Source organism: Colletotrichum lupini, chromosome 4 (assembly GCF_023278565.1).
Source record: "Colletotrichum lupini chromosome 4, complete sequence".
NCBI lineage: Eukaryota > Fungi > Ascomycota > Sordariomycetes > Glomerellales > Glomerellaceae > Colletotrichum > Colletotrichum lupini.
Window position 1 is genome coordinate 6735393 of NC_064677.1, and position 18475 is coordinate 6753867.

The 18475-nt window shown below is 51.6% G+C and overlaps 4 protein-coding genes across 4 annotated transcripts; 3 read left to right on the top strand and 1 right to left on the bottom strand.

Moving 5' to 3' along the window:
- Positions 1–240: 240 nt before the first annotated feature.
- CLUP02_09093 (uncharacterized protein) lies at positions 241–1805 on the top strand (the record flags this gene model as incomplete). The annotated part of the gene is made up of 4 exons (XM_049288074.1): positions 241–944; positions 1019–1591; positions 1643–1667; positions 1713–1805. The coding sequence occupies 4 exons, from the start codon at positions 241–243 to the stop codon at positions 1803–1805; spliced, it is 1395 nt and encodes a 464-aa protein (XP_049145218.1).
- A 79-nt stretch (positions 1806–1884) lies between these two features.
- On the bottom strand, positions 1885–8883 carry CLUP02_09094 (uncharacterized protein; the record flags this gene model as incomplete). The annotated part of the gene is made up of 3 exons (XM_049288075.1): positions 1885–2761; positions 2863–6022; positions 6081–8883. The coding sequence occupies 3 exons, from the start codon at positions 8881–8883 to the stop codon at positions 1885–1887; spliced, it is 6840 nt and encodes a 2279-aa protein (XP_049145219.1).
- Positions 8884–9464: 581 nt separating this feature from the next.
- On the top strand, positions 9465–10955 carry CLUP02_09095 (uncharacterized protein; the record flags this gene model as incomplete). Its single annotated transcript, XM_049288076.1, has 1 exon — positions 9465–10955. One exon carries the CDS (start codon positions 9465–9467, stop codon positions 10953–10955), a length of 1491 nt encoding a protein of 496 aa, XP_049145220.1.
- An 874-nt stretch (positions 10956–11829) lies between these two features.
- CLUP02_09096 (uncharacterized protein) lies at positions 11830–16091 on the top strand (the record flags this gene model as incomplete). The annotated part of the gene is made up of 6 exons (XM_049288077.1): positions 11830–12317; positions 12524–12584; positions 12781–13059; positions 13480–13642; positions 14017–14767; positions 15170–16091. 6 exons carry the CDS (start codon positions 11830–11832, stop codon positions 16089–16091), a joined length of 2664 nt encoding a protein of 887 aa, XP_049145221.1.
- Positions 16092–18475: the final 2384 nt, after the last annotated feature.

Consider the following 18475-nt stretch of genomic DNA (forward strand, 5'->3'; position numbering starts at 1 on the left):
GCGAGGCTGCAGGCTGGATGTGAACCAACAGAGGATAGCCATTGAGTGCTATCAGCTACAATGTGCAGATGAACACGTGATGCCTGCAAGGGTCTTTTAACGAGACATACCTTTACCCCGCGCTTAGCCATGTTCATCTCTCACCCAACGCGAACGAGGACGTGGTGTTTTTACCGTCCCAATCGAATAGAGTCAGCACAAGCGACCAGAGCAGCCATTCTAGTTTGGCCGGTTGCCAATATGGTGTCTCTTGATGGCCAACCGTCACCAGGACTAACGAATACCTTTGGAACTCAAATGCGAGAGGAGTGCTTCACTTTCTCTGAGGGTTATCGACCACTTAATCATGGTTCATTTGGGACTTTCCCAAAAGAGGTTCGGGATTACCAAAGGCAATTGCAGGACGAGAGCGAAGCGCGGCCAGACACATTTATACGTTATACCTACCTCAAGCTTCTCAAAGAGAGCAAGATAGCTGTTGCATCGCTCCTAGGAGCGGATCCCGGCGAAGTTGTGCTTGTTCAGAACGCAACCACTGGAGTCAATACTGTGCTTCGCAACGTGGATTTTCAACCCAGCGATACAATCCTTCACTTCGGAACCATCTATGGTGCTTGCTCTAAGACGATTCAATCACTGTCAGAAGACCGTCCGCTCTCATCATACGCAATTGACATAACGTATCCAATCGACGATGATGAGATTCTGTGGCGGTTCCGAAGTGCGATTGACGAGGTCAAGAGTCAGGGAAAGACCCCGAGACTCGCTATGTTCGACACAGTTCTCACATTCCCCGGAGCCCGATTTCCTTTCGAAAGGCTAGTGGCGACCTGCAAAGAGCTTGGGATTTTGAGTTTCATCGATGGAGCTCATGGTGTCGGTCACATCGATCTGACTCACCTCGGTGATGTTAGTCCGGACTTCTTTATCAGCAACTGCTACAAGTAAGCCAACCTGCAACACCGCTTCGAAGAATATTGTAACGCTAACTTCGAGTTGGGTGGTTGATGGTCCCGAGGGGATGTGCCGTCCTATATGTCCCGTTCCGGAACCAACACATGATTTCCTCGACAGTGCCCACATCATGGGGCTACGAGATCAAAGAGGAGAGAGACAAGATGGATCATCGAGCCTATTTCTCCAGACTGTTTGACAAGATATCCACCACAGACAACACGCCTTACTGCTGTATACCCAAAGCACTCGACTTTCGGAATCGAGTCTGTGGTGGCGAAGCAAAGCTTCGCGAGTACTGCGAGGACCTTGCGCTTCGAGGCGGTGACAGAATGGCAAAGATTCTCGGCACAGAAGTCCTAGGCGCTTCTTCGGCATCATTTCGGCGGTGCTGCTTCGTCAATGTTCAGCTTCCTCTATCTCTAAAGGAACTCGACGTCGACGCATCATCAGGACTAGGCATCGCGAAATGGATGCAAGAACTAACGCCAGCTGAGTATGAGACTTACATCCCCATTAAGTTCTACGCAGGCGGCTTTTGGTGTAGGATCAGTGGTCAGGTGTACTTGACGGTGGAAGATTTCGAGTGGGCGGCAGAGACTTTGCTCCTAATCTGCAAGCGGGCAAAGGCCGGGGAGTGGAAATGAAGAATGAATGCAATTCTTTCACCATGGATGACTTGTGGCAGGATTACTGGGATTCGAGGAGATCCCGTGAGATTTTTCTGTCTCAGTAAATCATGACACTATGCTTCACAGATCTATGAATCCAGCCTAGTACTTATTCAGCTTTCGATAGAATATGATGATATATGTCCAATGCTAGTGGAAGCGCATGGTTGGAACCAATAGTTGGTCAGTCACCTCACTTATTGTACGTATAAACATGAACAATGAAAGATTTCTTACTACTTTAATAAGAAGCAACTATCTAGTCATGATATATAAACTGGTCAACAAGCTGTGCTATGCCACCCACAGTCGCCAAAATGCCCACCCCCGCCGCGCCTAAGCCCGCCCGCCCAAGCGTGCCGAAACCTTTCGCCCAGGTTCCGACGGCGGTCGTAATCCCCCTGAACATCTGCGTGTTCTGGGCGACTGGCAAGCCAGCCGAGAGGGTGCCGGTCATGATGTCCATCACCAGGTCCAGCGAGGTCACCTCGTTGTGGGTGCCATATGCCCAATTATCAGCGGCGTTGGTAGCAAAGTTCTGACCGACGTTGGCGCTCGGGTTCAAGCCTAGACGGAGTGCGAATTGCTTCATGGCCAGCACGCTCGGGCTGGGACGTGCCGCGCCGCCGGTAGCCTCAGCCAGCGCCGTCGTCTTCGCTCCCTGTGCTCCATCTGATGCTGCCGCCGCCCCATAGTTGGTGCCGGTATTGGACCGCGCAACGCGCGACGTTGATATCAACGGCTCGTCCGGGTCGACGAGCGGTTCAGACCTGCGCGTGGCGAGACCGGCGGCTTCCTGCTCCTGGTCGACGAGTATGTTGGCATTGGCGCTGGTGTCTTCGGCGACCTCGGGGGCCACGACATCGCTAATGTCGGATACAGCGCTCCCAGCCGTCGGCCCCGTATCTGCCGCCGCCGTCTCGAGGGAACCCGCCGCCGCCTTGGTCATGAAGCCTGCGCCACTCCAATACGCGCCCAGTCCGCCCGTGATGGCGCCCGTTACGGCTCCCACAGCGCCTCCGATGGCCACCTCGACCGCCCAGCCCTTGAAGAAGGTCCCCGCGTCCGTGACGTTGCGGTGTTTCCACGCATACGTGACCGACGCCATGCCTGCGCCCAACAGGAAGCCTGACGCACTAGACGGTAAAGATTGATAAGTCAACGTTGTTCGGGGAAACGGTACAAGTCGTCAAGATTCAAATAAGCAAGAGAACAGAAAGGAAACGATGTTACTTACGCGCCTAACCCGATCGCAGCAAGGATTGGAAGATCCGCGCCCAATGTCACAACAGTAAGGACGATAAACGCCGCGATCAAGAGCACCCCGACCACGATCGCGACCCAGAACATCCACGAAAAATGCCCGGTTGGGTCCGTATGGTTGACTGGATCATTATTCTCGAAAGTCATACGGTTCATGCCGTCCGGGTACAGCGTCTGCCGCAGGGTGAGGATGGAATCCGGGGTGGTGAAGCGGCCTGTAACCGGGTCGTACATGCGCGCGCCAAAGTCCAGCAGCTCGCTCAAGTCGTCCATGACGGCTCCCTCAAACTCACGAGAGCTGCGCGAAGTCTTGCTCCCGGTTGACTTGATCACCTGTCCGTAGTCGTCGTAAGTGATTTGCCTGATCAGACGCCTGTCGGAGCCGTCAAAGACGTGCGTTATGCTCCCTTCGTGGTTCGTCATAGGCACTCGGAATTTTCGTGATTTTTGGTCCTCTATCGGAGGGGATCCAGACACGGATGGCATAATTTTGGTCCAGACTGTGACTGCTGTTTGATCGGGAAATTTGAAGTCCTTTTTGACGGTCTTCGAGCCGTCCTTGCTGAGAATCTCCTGGTACTCTGGGCCCGCATTGATCTCGATGGACCCGTCGGGGGCTTGTCGGACGACGGTGAATAGGCCGTGATCCGAGAACATGATTGATGAGCCCTCTGAGCTTGTCGCAGAGCTCATCTTGCCATTCTCGTCGTAGGTGTAGCTCATCTCGGGGCCGTCACCATTCTTGCGCGTCGTCAGACGACCGGCAGCGTCCGAAGTGGACCAGAAGACCGTTTTGCCATCCCGGGAGCCTTCGATTCGGGTGGAATCCTCGTCCGATGAGTAGCTCAGTAACATACCGTCCTTTTCTGTCAAATCTCCCGACGAGCTGTACGAATACTTGCGGTTGACACCTTCGGCGCTGTGCGACGCGACCAGCCGCCGATCGATATAGTCGTACGCGATGGATGAGCCGCTGACACTCTCGTTAAGGCTGCTAACCTGGTCGAGCGCGTTATACACCAGGTTATGATCGACCAGCCTCTTACCTTGACCCTGCTCCTGTCCTTCCAGTAAAGTCATTCTGGTTGGCAGGCCCAGCTTGTCAAACGCAACCTCATGGTGCCACCCGCCCTGAGCCAACTCAGAACTACGGATCGTCCAGGCTGTAGGTGTGCCCGACTCGCTGAATGCAGTCGTAGATGCAGATATGTCCCAGCCGCTCTGCCCGCCGCCAACAGGAGGGGCCTGCATCTTCTTCTGGGCCAGCCTAAGTCCAGAGTAGGTTGAGTTCACCGTCGTTGAATCGGGCAGCGTCTGGGTCAGGATGCGGCCCAGACTGTCGTACGTCCACGCCGATTTGAGCACAACAGATTTGGAACCGTCCCAAAAGGGCACATCACCCGTCAACTTGAGGGATTGGCCCGTTTTACGGGCCGCTTCGTCGTAGGTGTATTTGTACTCGAGCTTCCGCACCGCCCGCGACTTCCCGGCCGCGTCGACTGTGTCGGGACTGCACTCGATCGTAACGCCGGCGAGCAAGCCCTTCCCGGTGCCCGGCTCCTCGAATCGGAACCTCGTGGTCCGTATGACACCGCCCTTAGGGTCTTTGCCGACGATTTGGACCGTTCTTCCCATCGCGTCGTACGTTCGCTCCAGGGCCTCTCCAAGCACGTTGACCTCCCTGACGAGACGGCCGCTCCCGTCGTAGGAGCGTGTCAGACCCCTTGTTCTCTTAAGCGGGTTCTGATATGGGTCGTTGATCTCGACGACGCAACCTAGAGAGTTATACTTGCGCTGTTCGACACGGCCGCCCGCATCGGTGAGCTCGACGAGCCGGCCCCGTCCATCATACTTCCATGTCTTGACCTGGCCGCTGCCGTTCCGTGACAGAACGATCTTGTCCTTGCCGTCCACACTGGCAAACTCCTGATAATCCGTCTCAATGATGGGCCTGGTACTCACCGGCGAGGAAAACTCCCCGATCAGCGCGGCGGTGCTGAAGTGGGTCGTGCGAGTAGACCCGCCCCGGCCATAGACGGCGTCTATAGCCGTGAACCCGTCGCTGGGGTTACTTGCCGGCCGTACGAGCAGCACCGCCCTGCCTAGGGCATCGAAGACGGAGAGTGTCGAGCGGGAATTGTCGGGAGCCGTACTCCAGCCTGAGGGATCGGGCGCGTACAAGGTGCTCCTCACGACGGGATTGTTTCCCGTGTCGTACTCGAAGAACGCCCACGACCTGCTGGAGGCCACAACGCCGCCGCCACTGCTTTCCGCGTCCAACTGCTCCGCGCTGCGGCGGTTGCGGCCCTTGCAGTCCACGAAGTGGGTAGCAGGTAACACCGGCATCAAAGACGGACCGGCGAACTTGGCCACGGATTTTGTGGGTGCCGGCTTCGAGGTCACCGGGTCAATGCCGGTCGTCGCGTATGATGTCTCTTGATTGCGACAGAGTCTTGAAGTCTCCAGTATCTTGCCGAAGTCTTGGCTCTTGACGCTCGTCCCGGCCGGTCCTCCGTCCCACTTGGAGTCGTCCGTGTCGGACTTGGTGGCGGTAATCGCCTTGCTTCGCTCCCGGCCCCACTCGTCCACGGTGGTGGTTTGAATGACGCCCTTCTCCGACATGTGAGCCGTTGCGACGCCGTACCTTGCGTCCCACGCGTAAGCCGTCTTGAGGTCGACGCCTGTCCCCTTGAGCGTGGTTCCGACAACATACTGGGGGTAGAGGCCATCATATGTCATTATCGTCGACAGACCGCTAGTGCTGGTCTCGGCCAGCAAATTGCCAAAAGCATCATATCCGAGGGTGGACTCGACGAACTGCTGAGAGTCCGAGGACCACAATCGCTGTGTCGTGATGAATCCTTGGTCATTGTACACGAACTGAGTCAGGCTGAGATCTGAGGAGGAAGAGTACGTGCTGAAGTTATTGCTTCCCGCATTGGAGGTAACCTTGGTGGCAGCGGTAAGGCCTTGAACGCCTAACCGAGTGGTGGGAGCGTACTGGCTAAACTTCCACTGCTCTCCAAGCCGCGTCTTATTCTTGGTGGGCTCGCTGATCTCATACGAGTACTCTACCGTCCTATCCCTCGACTCACCGTCATACCCAAACTCCGTCATCAAGAGGCGCTCCGCCACTTTGCCCAAATCATCAAAGTAAGTCCTTGCTCTCAATGTAGCAGGCGGCTCTGCCACTACGCTTGACCGCCTCGAAGTCGTTGGAGACGGACTTGAGCAGGATCAGTTCGTCCCCGGCCCACGTTGACTGGTGACTCTTTTCCAGCCTCTTGATACGTCGTTGGAGAGCTATTGGAGAGCTGCCGTACGTGTCGCGGGTCTTGACAAGCCCGCAGAGAGGCCACTCCTGGAAGTAAGTCGTGAGAGCACGCACGCCAGACACGGTCTCGGTGCGCGAGACTTTCTCAAAGCTGGACCAGCTTCTTCTCTTGACGTCAAAAGCACCGTTATGGTACTTGTACTCGTAGTTGGCAGAGTAAGGAAGCGGATTGACGCTGGCATCGTTGTCCTCGCGGACGCGAGTCACGAGGTAGGCTGGAATGGCGATACATCGCACATTCTCATCGTCGTCTGCAGGACGGTACGTCTTGTAATCGACACCAGACTCGTATACCTCGGCCCGCGTGGCGGAGCCATATTCGATTGTGGACCGTAAACCGATCGGACTGGTGACGGTTTGAAGGTGGTCAGAGAGCTGGACGTTGTTGTAGATGGGGCGGACGACGGCGTGATTGTCGTATAAAGAGTAGGCGAGCCACCCACAGCGCGACACCCCGTTCAGGTCGATAGGCGTCAGGTGTAGTTGGTCTGCTGGATCGCCCAGCGAGGCGCCGCCGGTCTGGACGAGAGGCCGTGAAAGGGCCCGGAAGGAGCCCAGCTGGCCGTTACTGTTACCGACGGCCAAGATACAATTCCAGGTCTTATTGTCGGCGTTCGGGTATGCGTACGCAATGCCACCAAAACGGGCACTGGAGGGGTTCACGGCAAAGACGCGGCCCAGGTCCATCGGTTTCGCCGATGTGACGACAGAGGTCTGCTCGGGCTGCCGCGCGAAATTGCCGTTGGAGTCGTGGAGAAAAGTTGTTGTGGTCATGGTGAAGGTAGCAGTATCTCCGCCCCCACAGCTGGCAACGCGTGCGGTACAGACAACAATATCCAGACATCCATCGCCGTTGACGTCGCAGACAGCCGTCGAGCGCCGGACCTTGTCCTCGGGCACGTAAGTCAGGATGGGCTGGGAGCTCAGGAGGCTGAAGGCTTGCCCTTCCGAATTGTGCTGCATAGAGCCCATGCTAATAACGTCTACCCATAAACATCGAGACCCAACACCGGCGGAACCTTCCATTACGTGGACGAGGGCTGGCGCGCAGGTCATGTCGTTATGGAAGACAAAATGTTCGATGGTAAGCCCTCGTACCGGCCACGCAGGCGACTGGCGTGACGGGGGTATGGCATTGGGCCGCGTTATCATGGCGGCCACATCATGAAAGGTGCGGAGGGAGTAGGTGCGAGCACCATGATCAGTTATCATTTGCAAAATGTCTATCTGGCCGTCACCAGTGGTATCGGCGAGCAAGAAACGGCTGCCGTGTTGCCAGGCGAAACCTGACGTGATGATGATGGGCTTGTCGAACCCTTGGCCGTTGGCGCGCAGAACGGCAAAGGACAGGGCATTTCTTTGGGAATCTCTGTACGGGATGACGAGGTCCGAACGGCCGTCGTGGTTGAGATCGGCCACTAGAATATCGGGGATGTTGTTAACGTCTGTCCAGGGCAACTGAACTGGAGCATGCCCAACGTCCATGCCGAGGTTCTTGTCGTGAGGCCACTGCAGTTTTGGGGGTGTATACGTCTGAGAGGACTGCTCTTGATGTGAAGGCATCGCGGCCAAGGTGCGCACTTGGAAGAGGCCGCTGGGACTAGGCAGCTCCAGACAGACGAGATCACTGTAGCCGCGACCTGTGGTATCAAGGGGCAGGATAGCGGCAGGGGCGGCGCCAGTACGCAGGGTGAAGGCGCCGGCCGGGTCCTGGGCGAAAGGCGATGTTCCGGCGGCCGAGTCATTGGCCGCGGTATATGTGAAGGTTGTCGGTGTGAGCGCATTCTTATTTGAGCCACGCTCCGTGATGGAGGCGAGAAGGGACTCGCCGCTGGCAGGAGACGACGTGTAGGTGAGATCAAAAGCCCTGGCCAGATCTGACTGTTGGGCGCTGTCAGGACTGCCAACACGAGCCTCGATGCGTTCGAGCCTGTAGCCAATGTTGCGCAGCTGACCATGGCGGACAACAACGGCACGATCTGGGCGGGTGTTGTAGAGGAAAGTCAACCAACAACGGCCCTTGTAGCCGTTGCGGGGGTTGCTGGTGTACTGGATGGTGTCGATATACGACACTTGTGTAGACGACGTCGACGACGATCCTTTCTCTGACGGCGGACGAGAGCCTCCAGCAGCCAGACCAGGAGACTGGGAATAGTGGTAGGTGACAGTGTTCCCATGGACGTCTGTAGTACTGCTGAGACGCCACTGACCGGGCAGCAGCCGACTGTCTGGCGTGGTGCCGTACTCTTTCGTGCGGCCATCAGTATCTAGGAGTTGGAAACCTCCAGATGCCAGAGATATGACGACCTGGCCCGCGTCGACCTGGGTACAGTAGCGCGCGTCTCCCGTGCCATAGGAGCCCTGGAAGCAGATGAGCTCTGCACCATCGACGGCTAGACGCCAGGGAACGGGCACCTCCTTGCTGGCAAGAAAGTCTGGGTGCTGACGGATCGCGCGAGATGGCGCAACTCTCTCGATGGAAGACAAGCCCGCAACCGCCCAGCGGAGGCCACAAGTGCCGGCAGCATCGCGGGTTTGCGAGTACTGCAGACTGAGCTTGGGAGTATTTCCCTGCCCGATACCAGAGGGGACGGTGATGGGGAAAGAATAGCTGGCGTGGCCATTGGCGTCAACGGCGAGAGCGCCTGAGGGTCTATCCATGAGTTTCCTGTAGAATGTACGAAAGAGTACCGTAATTCAGTCCGACGATGTGCGACTGCTAGCTTCGTCTCTTCGATTCTGCAATTCTGTAACAAAAGTAAGTGGTGTGTAGTAAGTGTTTGACAGAGAGATTTCCGACTTAGATACTTACACGACGGTTGGATGAATGAGTTGGTTGACAAACACACACAAAAGACGAATAAGAAACAATTAGTCTATCCCTTTGGACGTGAAGCTTTTCAGCTAAGCAGTGATGCGCCACAACTCCATCCCTGTCTTCAGCCGTCGGAGCTAGGATTTCAGCTCACTCGTGACATCTTCTAACTTTTGACAAAAACACTCCGTGAAATTCCAGCTGCCTTTCGTAGGGAAAAGCGCAGTATTGGTGAGAGGACACCTTTCTTTACCCCGTCAGCTCAGAGGCGAAGCCACTCTGCGATGCTCATAATACTCCGTCTTAACCCGTTCAATATTGATTGCCAACCAGTGAGGTAGTCGTCAAAATAGTAGCACATGCCAAACCACACTCACCTACACACGCGCACACACAAGACTCTGATCTTAGTCCGCAACAATTCACCATGTCTAGCGACGAGGCCACGGAAGCGTTGCTGCTCTGCTACTTGGACGGGAACAGACTCATCTTTAGATATCTCCGTCGCAACGCAGGAGCGGAGAACAGCTCTAACTTCGCGACCATCAGCAAGCCGTACCCGCTCAACTTGAGCAATTCGCTATACAGCTTGATCCCGGGCTACCGGCCTTCGTGGCCCATGCCGGTCAACTACAATGACAATATAGAGATCAAGTCTACCGGCGCTCTGACCTGGCAGGACGGCCTCGCCCAGCTGCAAATGGTTGTCGTTGTCAGCCACGGCCAGCAGAGCAGCGATGCCTCGAACCCGCGATACAAGGCCTTTGTGCTGGAGCTCACCCCGAGTCTGGACATCTGCTCCGCTGCGTGCCTGCCCGCGGGGACTGAGACGGGACCAGCTACTGACTGGGCCAACCAGCCCTGGTCCGCCGGCGTCAAGCAGGACGACTTCTCACACATGTCTGCAAGCATCCTGACCGTCAACGGCCGGCTGTTCGCCACGGTCTCGCCCTTCTTCCAGCCCATCGAGCATAATCTGCTGGTTCCTGACGCCAACGACCCGTATCGCGAACTCGCTTATGACGAACGCAAATGGCCCAGGGCCGACGACCGCTTTGCCGCACTCTGCTGCCGCAAAGACTCCGGTGACCGTGACTTCTCCGTGCCTGCGCGGGGCGGGACCGCGTACTTGACCGGTTACCGCCCGTCCGCCGACTGGTTCGCCTCGCCGGTGTTGATTCCAAACGGACCACGAATAGACAACAGAGGCACAGGAAACGTCGGACCGCAGCAGCTCATCTACCTCGACAACTCGACTACCGTCTTTGCGCTATATACCCCGTTCCCAGATGACAATAGCGGCCAGAGCTCATCGAGAGTCATCACGCTCGGCTTCACCAGCGCCACCGCTATGGGCAGGCTCACCTCCACCTCGACGGACACGCGGTGGTCCCTCCTCAACATCACCTCGGGCAGCCACGGCTTCCGGGCGGCTTGTGCCGTCGCCGTCCAGCCACCCGACCCGTCCGCTCCGCCGCTCCTTTACATCTTCGCCGTCGATTCCAACGACAACAATCAGGGCCGGCTCTGGTACATGTCGCTGCCCCTGTGCGGCTACGACTCTATGTACGGCCACCCGAACCTAGAACCGGGGACCACCACCATCGACGTGGGCGATCAGGCCGCCAGCAACAGCCTGGAATGGGTAGACGACTTTTCTCGGCAGCCCATAAACGCTGAACCGACGAGGCCACTCAAGGTCGTCCGCTACGGCAACTCTCTTGGTGTTTTCCACCAAGTCGGTGGTGAGATTCGGTTGCTCAGACTCGACCTGCAAAGGGATGGCTCCCTCACCGATCCTGCCTTTCCCCAATTCAAACACATGTATCGTCAGTATACCAAAGTTACGTCTGAGAATTCGGCTATGCTAGTATCTGCTTGCGCCATGCCCCTAAAGTTTTGCAACCGCTTTGTTTAAGACCCTTGAATTCGCTCGGGTACGGGATATGTGAGGTGGAGAATTGCAGATAAGCAGTCGTTGATATCGTAAACATCATTGACTTCATGCCAAGGCAAGGTAGGCACCGTAAATCTAGACGATCATACGCAAGTGGATAGTCTGAGAAGAGAGAGCAGAGGATGAGAGGGAATAAAGAAACTGCAGTCCACTAGACTATTTGATTCGTCAATCCTGTTATCTAATTCCGGTTGAGAATGAAACAGGATTTTCTCTGCTAGAATTACGCAGCTGGTCCCGTGACATTGCCCATACTTCCGCCGACCAAACCCCGCCTACCGTCGCTCTCCTATACTTCCAGAGTGTTTATTTTTGAAGCGATTGTGACAGTCCTGGCGGTCTCCTAGCTCTGATGATCTGTCTATTCCACTTCTACTGAAGCCTTCCCTGTGAGATGAGGGCATGTAGCAGCGGAGGCCTGACAGGCTGTGCTACAGCGCGTCAGGAGGTGGTAAATCCATGCTGCGTGATCAGGCGTAGAGCTGTGAATTGCACTTCTGCCTGATCCTGGCATAGCTACTGATAGAGGCGGCTGAAGTTGAGTACCTAGGAGAAAACCAATCAATCATTCACGTATCATTCGAGGCTAGCGCTTACTCTTGCATGTCCATCTTGGAGATATCGGCGAATGATCCTAGAAGCTGCGGTCCGACCGCTCAGTCAGGTCTCATCAGCCGCTGGTAGGTATTCAGCAGGTCTAGGTAAATCAGCGCGGGGGGTTGGTTGTCGCGGCGGCATGCAGTGGTTGTTGGTTTGTGGTTTGAGGCATCCAAACACGCCTTGATAGGTCCGAAGCTGAGCTGGAGTGCGAACCCTTGTCAAAACCGAAGCACCAATGTCTCCCAGCCACGGACGCCACCTAACAGGAGGTGTTACCCTCGAGAACAGTGCCAACGGAGGGGGAGAAATCTTCTCTTTTCTTTTCGCCCGCTTCCGCTCTTTCACCGGCTTCGTTTTCTGGTGCGAGGCCAGCAGCACCATGCCGACCGATCACAACCAGAACTTCAGGATACGAGGACTGCCCCGCGAATACGAGACCAGGGCTGACGTTCGTGTATTGGTCAAGGAAGTTCTTTCTCTCAAACCCAACGCAAGCGTCATTGTTCATTCACTTGCGATTTGTCCTGTCAAACGAGACAGTCGAGTCGCAACTCTCCGCTTCAATCCCCTCCCAGATTACTTCTCAGATCGCTCTAGGAATGAATGGGTAGTCAGCCTAACGAACGAGGATGACTCCGATTTCAAGGCACCACTCATTTTCGATACTCACTTCTCAGGCTTCACGCCTCTTCAACGTACCGTTGACGAGAGTTGTAATGTAGAGTGAGTTGACGACGATCTCACTGCGACTTACGCGACATTAACCCTTGTTCCAGTGTGATTGCTATGTCTGGCCTCGGAGGGCACGCATTTGGTTCGTTTAAGGAGAGAGGAGGGCCTTTCATGTGGCTCCGAGATGCGCTTCCATTAGATGTTCCAAATGCAAGAATCTTAACATATGGATACGACACTCAACTTTTACGGAGCAGCTCCTTCCAAAACTTGTCAGACCTGGGCAGAGCTCTCCAGATTGATTTGAGAGGTATTCAGGTGTGTATATTGCGCCATAATTCGAGTTGCTTTATGAAGCTAATCTAGCACACAGGACCCAGGACATTCTCATCCCATAGTGTTCATCGGGCACAGCCTGGGAGGTCTTGTTATCAAAGAGGTCAGCTCAATCCAAATGAACACCGAAGAAGGAATTCGTCAGCTACTGACATCCTTGCTTTATCCATTGGTGCAGACTATAGTCAGGATGAAAGAAGAGATACACGAAGCGCATGCATCGATTCTAGATTCTATCTCTGGATTCATATTCTTTGGCGTTCCTCATCAAGGCTTGGCCATCGAGTCACTCGTTCCCTTGGTCAAGAATCAGCCGAACCGGAGTCTACTTGAGTCGCTCAACAGAAACTCAGCACTCCTCCAACGCCTGGACAAAGAATTCAACAACGTGATTAGTGCAAGGAGACCGTCAATTGTGTCCTTCTACGAAACGGAGAAGTCTCCCACGGCTGTAGAAGTAGGTTCATCTAGGTTGGTTGGCCTCTAACGAAGTGCCTACTTACGCTTAATTTAGGTAAATGGCAAGTGGGAGTTGTCTGGACCTAGCGAAGTCTTAGTTGATGTCTCTTCAGCGACATGCTACAGTAATCAACGCCATCCGATTGACCGCAATCACTCTGAGATGGTGAAATACAGCCACGGACACGACGTGTTCTACAGGCGTGTCATCACCGTTACACGAGAAATACTAAGCACCAATACGCAGAGCAGAACCGGTGCCAGAAGTCCAGAAACTGAAATTGATGGTGGGTAGTTAGGTCCCAGTATTTGTCTAGACAATAAAATGACAGCTCTTGCAGCATCTATATTACTTTCGGATGATAATAAGGGTATGGACCCCGAAGACATACTGTAGCAAACAACTGACACGACTTAGACTGTCTCAGGTCACTTTCTTTTCGAGAACAAGAGTACAGGTACAGCGATGTTTATTCCACAAAGGACACCTGTGGTTGGCTTCTCGAGGATCCGCAATACCAAGCTTGGTCGAATAGTGCGCGAGGCCTTTTCTGGATCAAAGGAAACCCTGGAACCGGCAAGTCAGTTCTCATGAAATCTGCAGTCACAAAGATGGATTGCAGAGGGTCCGGAGAACTCGTTGTGTCCTTCTTCATCCACGGCCGGGGAAATCCTTTGCAGAAGACTCCACTGGGTGTATTCCGGGCATTGCTTAACTCCATGCTCAAGTCCTTTCCACAACACCTCTCTCAACTCACCGAACGATTCAAAGATCGGCAGGCACGATTTGGGGCTTATGAAGAGAATCGATGGAATTGGACCGAAAGAGAACTTCAAGATTTCATGTCCGAGATTTTGACCAAGGGAACAAAAAAGCAACCTGTGGTAATTTTTGTCGATGCCCTTGATGAGTCTGGGGAAGATGATGCCACGAGCTTACTGAAGTATTTCAAAGCCCTCATGGACGATATTGAGCGCGAAAAGGCACTGGTCAAAATATGCTTCTCTTCGAGACATTATCCTATCCTTGGATGCGAAACGATGTCAACAATCCACGTGGAGGAGAAAAACGACGAAGATATCAGGCTAGTCGTTCGAGAACGACTCAAGGAAATTCAACCGGTAGCAAAGCGGCAACAACTCGAGAATGAAATCTTGATGAAGGCTCACGGAGGGTTCCAATGGGCAATATTGATTGTTGCCGCGATACTGCATGGAAGCGCTATTGGAACTAGCGTCGAGAGTCTGCACAAAAGACTCACAACGATCCCGGAAGCTCTCGATGGGTTGTACGCTAGTATCTTGAGCGGAGTCGACCCTATCGAGCAGTACCAAATGACAAAACTGTTCCAATGGATTTTATTTGCCGCACGACCATTGTCTTCACACGAGCTCCGAGAAGCGCTTGCCGTCGATTATAAGGACAAGAATTGCACAACTATTTCGCAACTCAGACACCACGACAACTGGACAGATACTGCGACTCAATTCGAGAGAATTGTCACACACATCTCCAAAGGCCTCGTAGAATTCCGAACTCGCGAGATTTGGGAGCAACACGATCCTGATGGGGAGGACTGGGACCGGGAAGCTCAGTTCGTCCACCAGTCAGTTGCGGATTACGTGCTCGGAAAGTTTATCAAACCCACGCGCCACGATTCTTCTTGTCAATCTCCCATTGGAGCTGGTCACTTTGAGATATCGAGGTCTTGTCTCAGCTACTTGACTTTGAGAGAAGTCTTAGAAGGCGCTCAGCTATCTTCGGGCAAACTCTCCGCGAGATTTCCGCTTATACCGTATACAGCACAGTTCTTATTCCACCATATCCAGGAAGTTGAGCGTGCAGGAATTCCTCAAGATGATCTCCTTGCGCGAATTCACTGGGGTGAATCATCTGAAATCTTGGATAAGATCGCGAGCCTATGGAGAGTGATGGATCATGATAATATCCATGCACCTAGGGGATGGCCATTCGTTGGAGCAACATCCCTCCATGTTTTAGTTGGATTCGGCTCAGTGAGCTATTTGAACGCAATTCTTCTTAAAGATATTGCAGAGCTTGAAGAAAGGGATGCGGATGGGAACACACCATTACTTCTCGCTCTCAGAGAGTGTCGCGAAGATATGGCCTTGCTACTGCTGGACCGGTCCATCGAATGGCAGCTTCAAGAGGAGGCAGTCAACATCGAGGTCGCTCAAGACAGCAGCCAAGGGCGGCCAAGGAATTATCTTTCTCACCTCAATATGAAAAATGGTGATGGGGAAACGCCCTTAACGGTTGCCGTGACGGTGAAGGCCGGGGAGGTAATCTTCAAGTTAATTGAGGCGGGTGCTGACCTCGAACTCTTCGGACATCAAATGGGGCTGGTATTGTATGCTATCCGTCACAGAGACAAGAAGCTAATTTCCATATTGTTGGAAAAGGGTGTGGAGCTTGATGGGGTTATTTTTTATGCGGTCAAGCGCCTGTCCGAAGATAGCGATCTCGATGGTCTAGAAATTTTGTCGAAACTGCTTGAGGCTGGTGGCAACACGCGCAGATCCACATATTTTGACTGGGTATTCGACGACGAAGATGAAATCGAAGATGAATTTGCATACGACAATGAAGCGATGATTTTGGCGTCGCGAAGAGGTCATACAGCAATCGTCAGCCTACTCCTGTCACATGGCGCTTTGGCGGATATACGAGACGATTTCGGTGATTTCCCATTGCTGATCGCTGCAAGTAATGGCCATAAGGAAACGGTGGAGGTTCTGCTTGATCACGCACCGCATATAGTTGAAATGGAGGACGAGTCCGGGCTAACAGCCTTTGACGTAGCCGTTTCGGAGGGCCATTTTGAATGGGCAATCAGACTTCTGCCCCAACATAACGAACTTGTCGCACCATATATAGCATTCGATATGGCTGTCAAGGCGGGCGAATGGGAATTAGTGTCGGCAATGCTATGTGCGGAAATCGAGAAAACGGACCTAGGCAATGAAGGCGATCGAATAGGTCGAACACCATTCTTGTGGGCTATCTAGGAGGGGTATGAAGCGGCAGCCATACTACTTCTCCTTAGGGGCGAGGTCGACGCCGATAGAAGAGACCAACATGGCCAATCGCCATTATCATGGGCTGCCCGTCAGGGGCATAAAAAGGTAGTCGCACTGCTTCTCGATACGGATAAGGTCGATGCCGATGGAAGAGACTAATATAGCTAATTACTATTGTCATGGGCTACCCGTCAGGGGTATGAAGAAGTAGTCGAATTATTTTGTTAGTATCCCTATTATAGGGTAGTTAGTTCGAACCGTAGTTAATAAAGAGATTAATTAAACTATATAAATATCTGCGTAGGTATAAAAAGGAGGTTCTAACCGTAGGTTAGGCTAGCTACGATAATTATAAATAGGGCCCTTAATTAGCCCCTGCGTAGTCGGCTATATACCGTAGTTAAATTAGATTTCTAATTTAATACTAACTTTCTCTTTTTTTTATCGATTTAACTACTATAGTTAGAGGTATAATTCGACCTCGGGCCCGTTTATTAAGTCGTCTCCTTTTTCCCTTTTTCTCTATTCTTTTTATATAACCTATCTTTCTATTCGTACGGTGACTTTTTTACTACTTACGAATTATTTTAATCCCTTATTTAGTATTGCTTTTATAAAAGCGTCTGCGAGGTTATTTTTATTATTAATTTAACGGATCTTAAGTATCTCGCGCCTTTTGTATAATTACCTAAGGGCTATAATATCGATTATAAGCCTCTTTTCCTTTATTGTTCCTAATTTAACGAGGTATTTATATAGCGAGTAGGAATCGGTATAAATAACTATTAGAATAGGTAGAAGGCTAATTCGATCGGTAATCTTCTTTAGCGTTATTAAAATCGTATAAAAGAGGTTAACGCCGTTAATTATATTATAAACCTCTAATACTAATATACTTCTCGTTACCCGCTTATTTTTAGTTAATAAGTAGTAAATTATATTACTATATATAGTAAATTCGCTCTTACCTATACTCTCGTTAACTAGGATAATAATATACCCTAATTACGAAGTAAGGTCGTTATTATTTGTAAATAACTTATTAACGAAGACGTAGAGCTTACTAGTCATAAGGTCGATCGGGTAATAAATAAAACCTCGATCGAGATTCGTTTACTACTACTTAAGCCGCTTATTAAGTACCTCGACGTCTCGTTTAGTTAGATTTATAGCCTATACTACCTTAGCGTAGTTAAAAGTTACCTCGGGCTAATAAATACTCGTAATATATACCCCTCGTATAAGCTTAGCCTTATACTACTTCTTAATATTAGTTACGTTTGGGTTAACGAGGTTAATCTTCTCGCCCTACCCCTTTTATTAAAAAACGACGGTTTCCCCTTTAATTATAAGAATCCCGCCGTTAAATACTAGGGGGGTATTTATTATAAGGACCTCTTTTAGCTTCGCTACGAAGCCCGCTTTCTAAAGCTCCTTATCCTCTTTCTTTATAAAATTAATATCGGATAGGCCTAATATATCGTCGGTCTATATTCCGACGATCCTAAATTAGTTACCTTCGTACTCCATAACTAATAAGCACGGGTCGTACGTAGAGGTAACTATTAATAATTAATTAATATAAAAATCGTAGTAAGTAGCTTACTAATAAGTGCCCGATTCTACGAGCCTATATAGTAACTTAAGCACTTTAATAATCGTGCTTTTTAGGTACTTATTAGCTATTTCTTTTAGTAAATGGGCTAGGATTTTTTTTATAAGCCCTATAGCCGATTGGGTATATATTTAGGTAATATTACGGCTCTAAATCTCGTATCCCTTCTTCCGTAGCGATACTATTAGTACTATTATTAATCGTTAGCTATAGTGCTATATAGTAGGTAATTATATAAGTAGCGTCGCCTTTTTAACGTCGCCGTACCCCTAAATTACGTATCTAAACTTCTCGTATGGTTAGGGTATTCCTTTTCTTTTAATTTTACGAACTATTTACGATTTAAATATGCGGAGGTTTATATACTTTTCTAGATCGTAGAGGATAAATCGATAGACCCCTCGATTATATAAAGTGTTTATTTCGATAAGATCTAATCCCTTATATAGCTTTTTAGTAGTTATGATTATACCTTCTTTGCGTAGTTTAACTACTAGCTCGAAATCGGCTTTCTCTTTTGCTATATAAAAGGTGTTAATTACCTCGTTATTAGTAATAAATTGCTACGTTAGTGCTTGCCGTCGTGGTCTCCCGCGACGTATTAATACCCTTTTGGTAATTTCCTTTTCTTTATCGTCTATTAGTATTACTACGACGATTTTGTCGAGGATAATTTCCTATACCTCTACCGCGGGTTATATAGCTTCCCCTAGCTCTTCTTCTTTTTATAGGCTAGAAATTACCTTAATAGGATTTA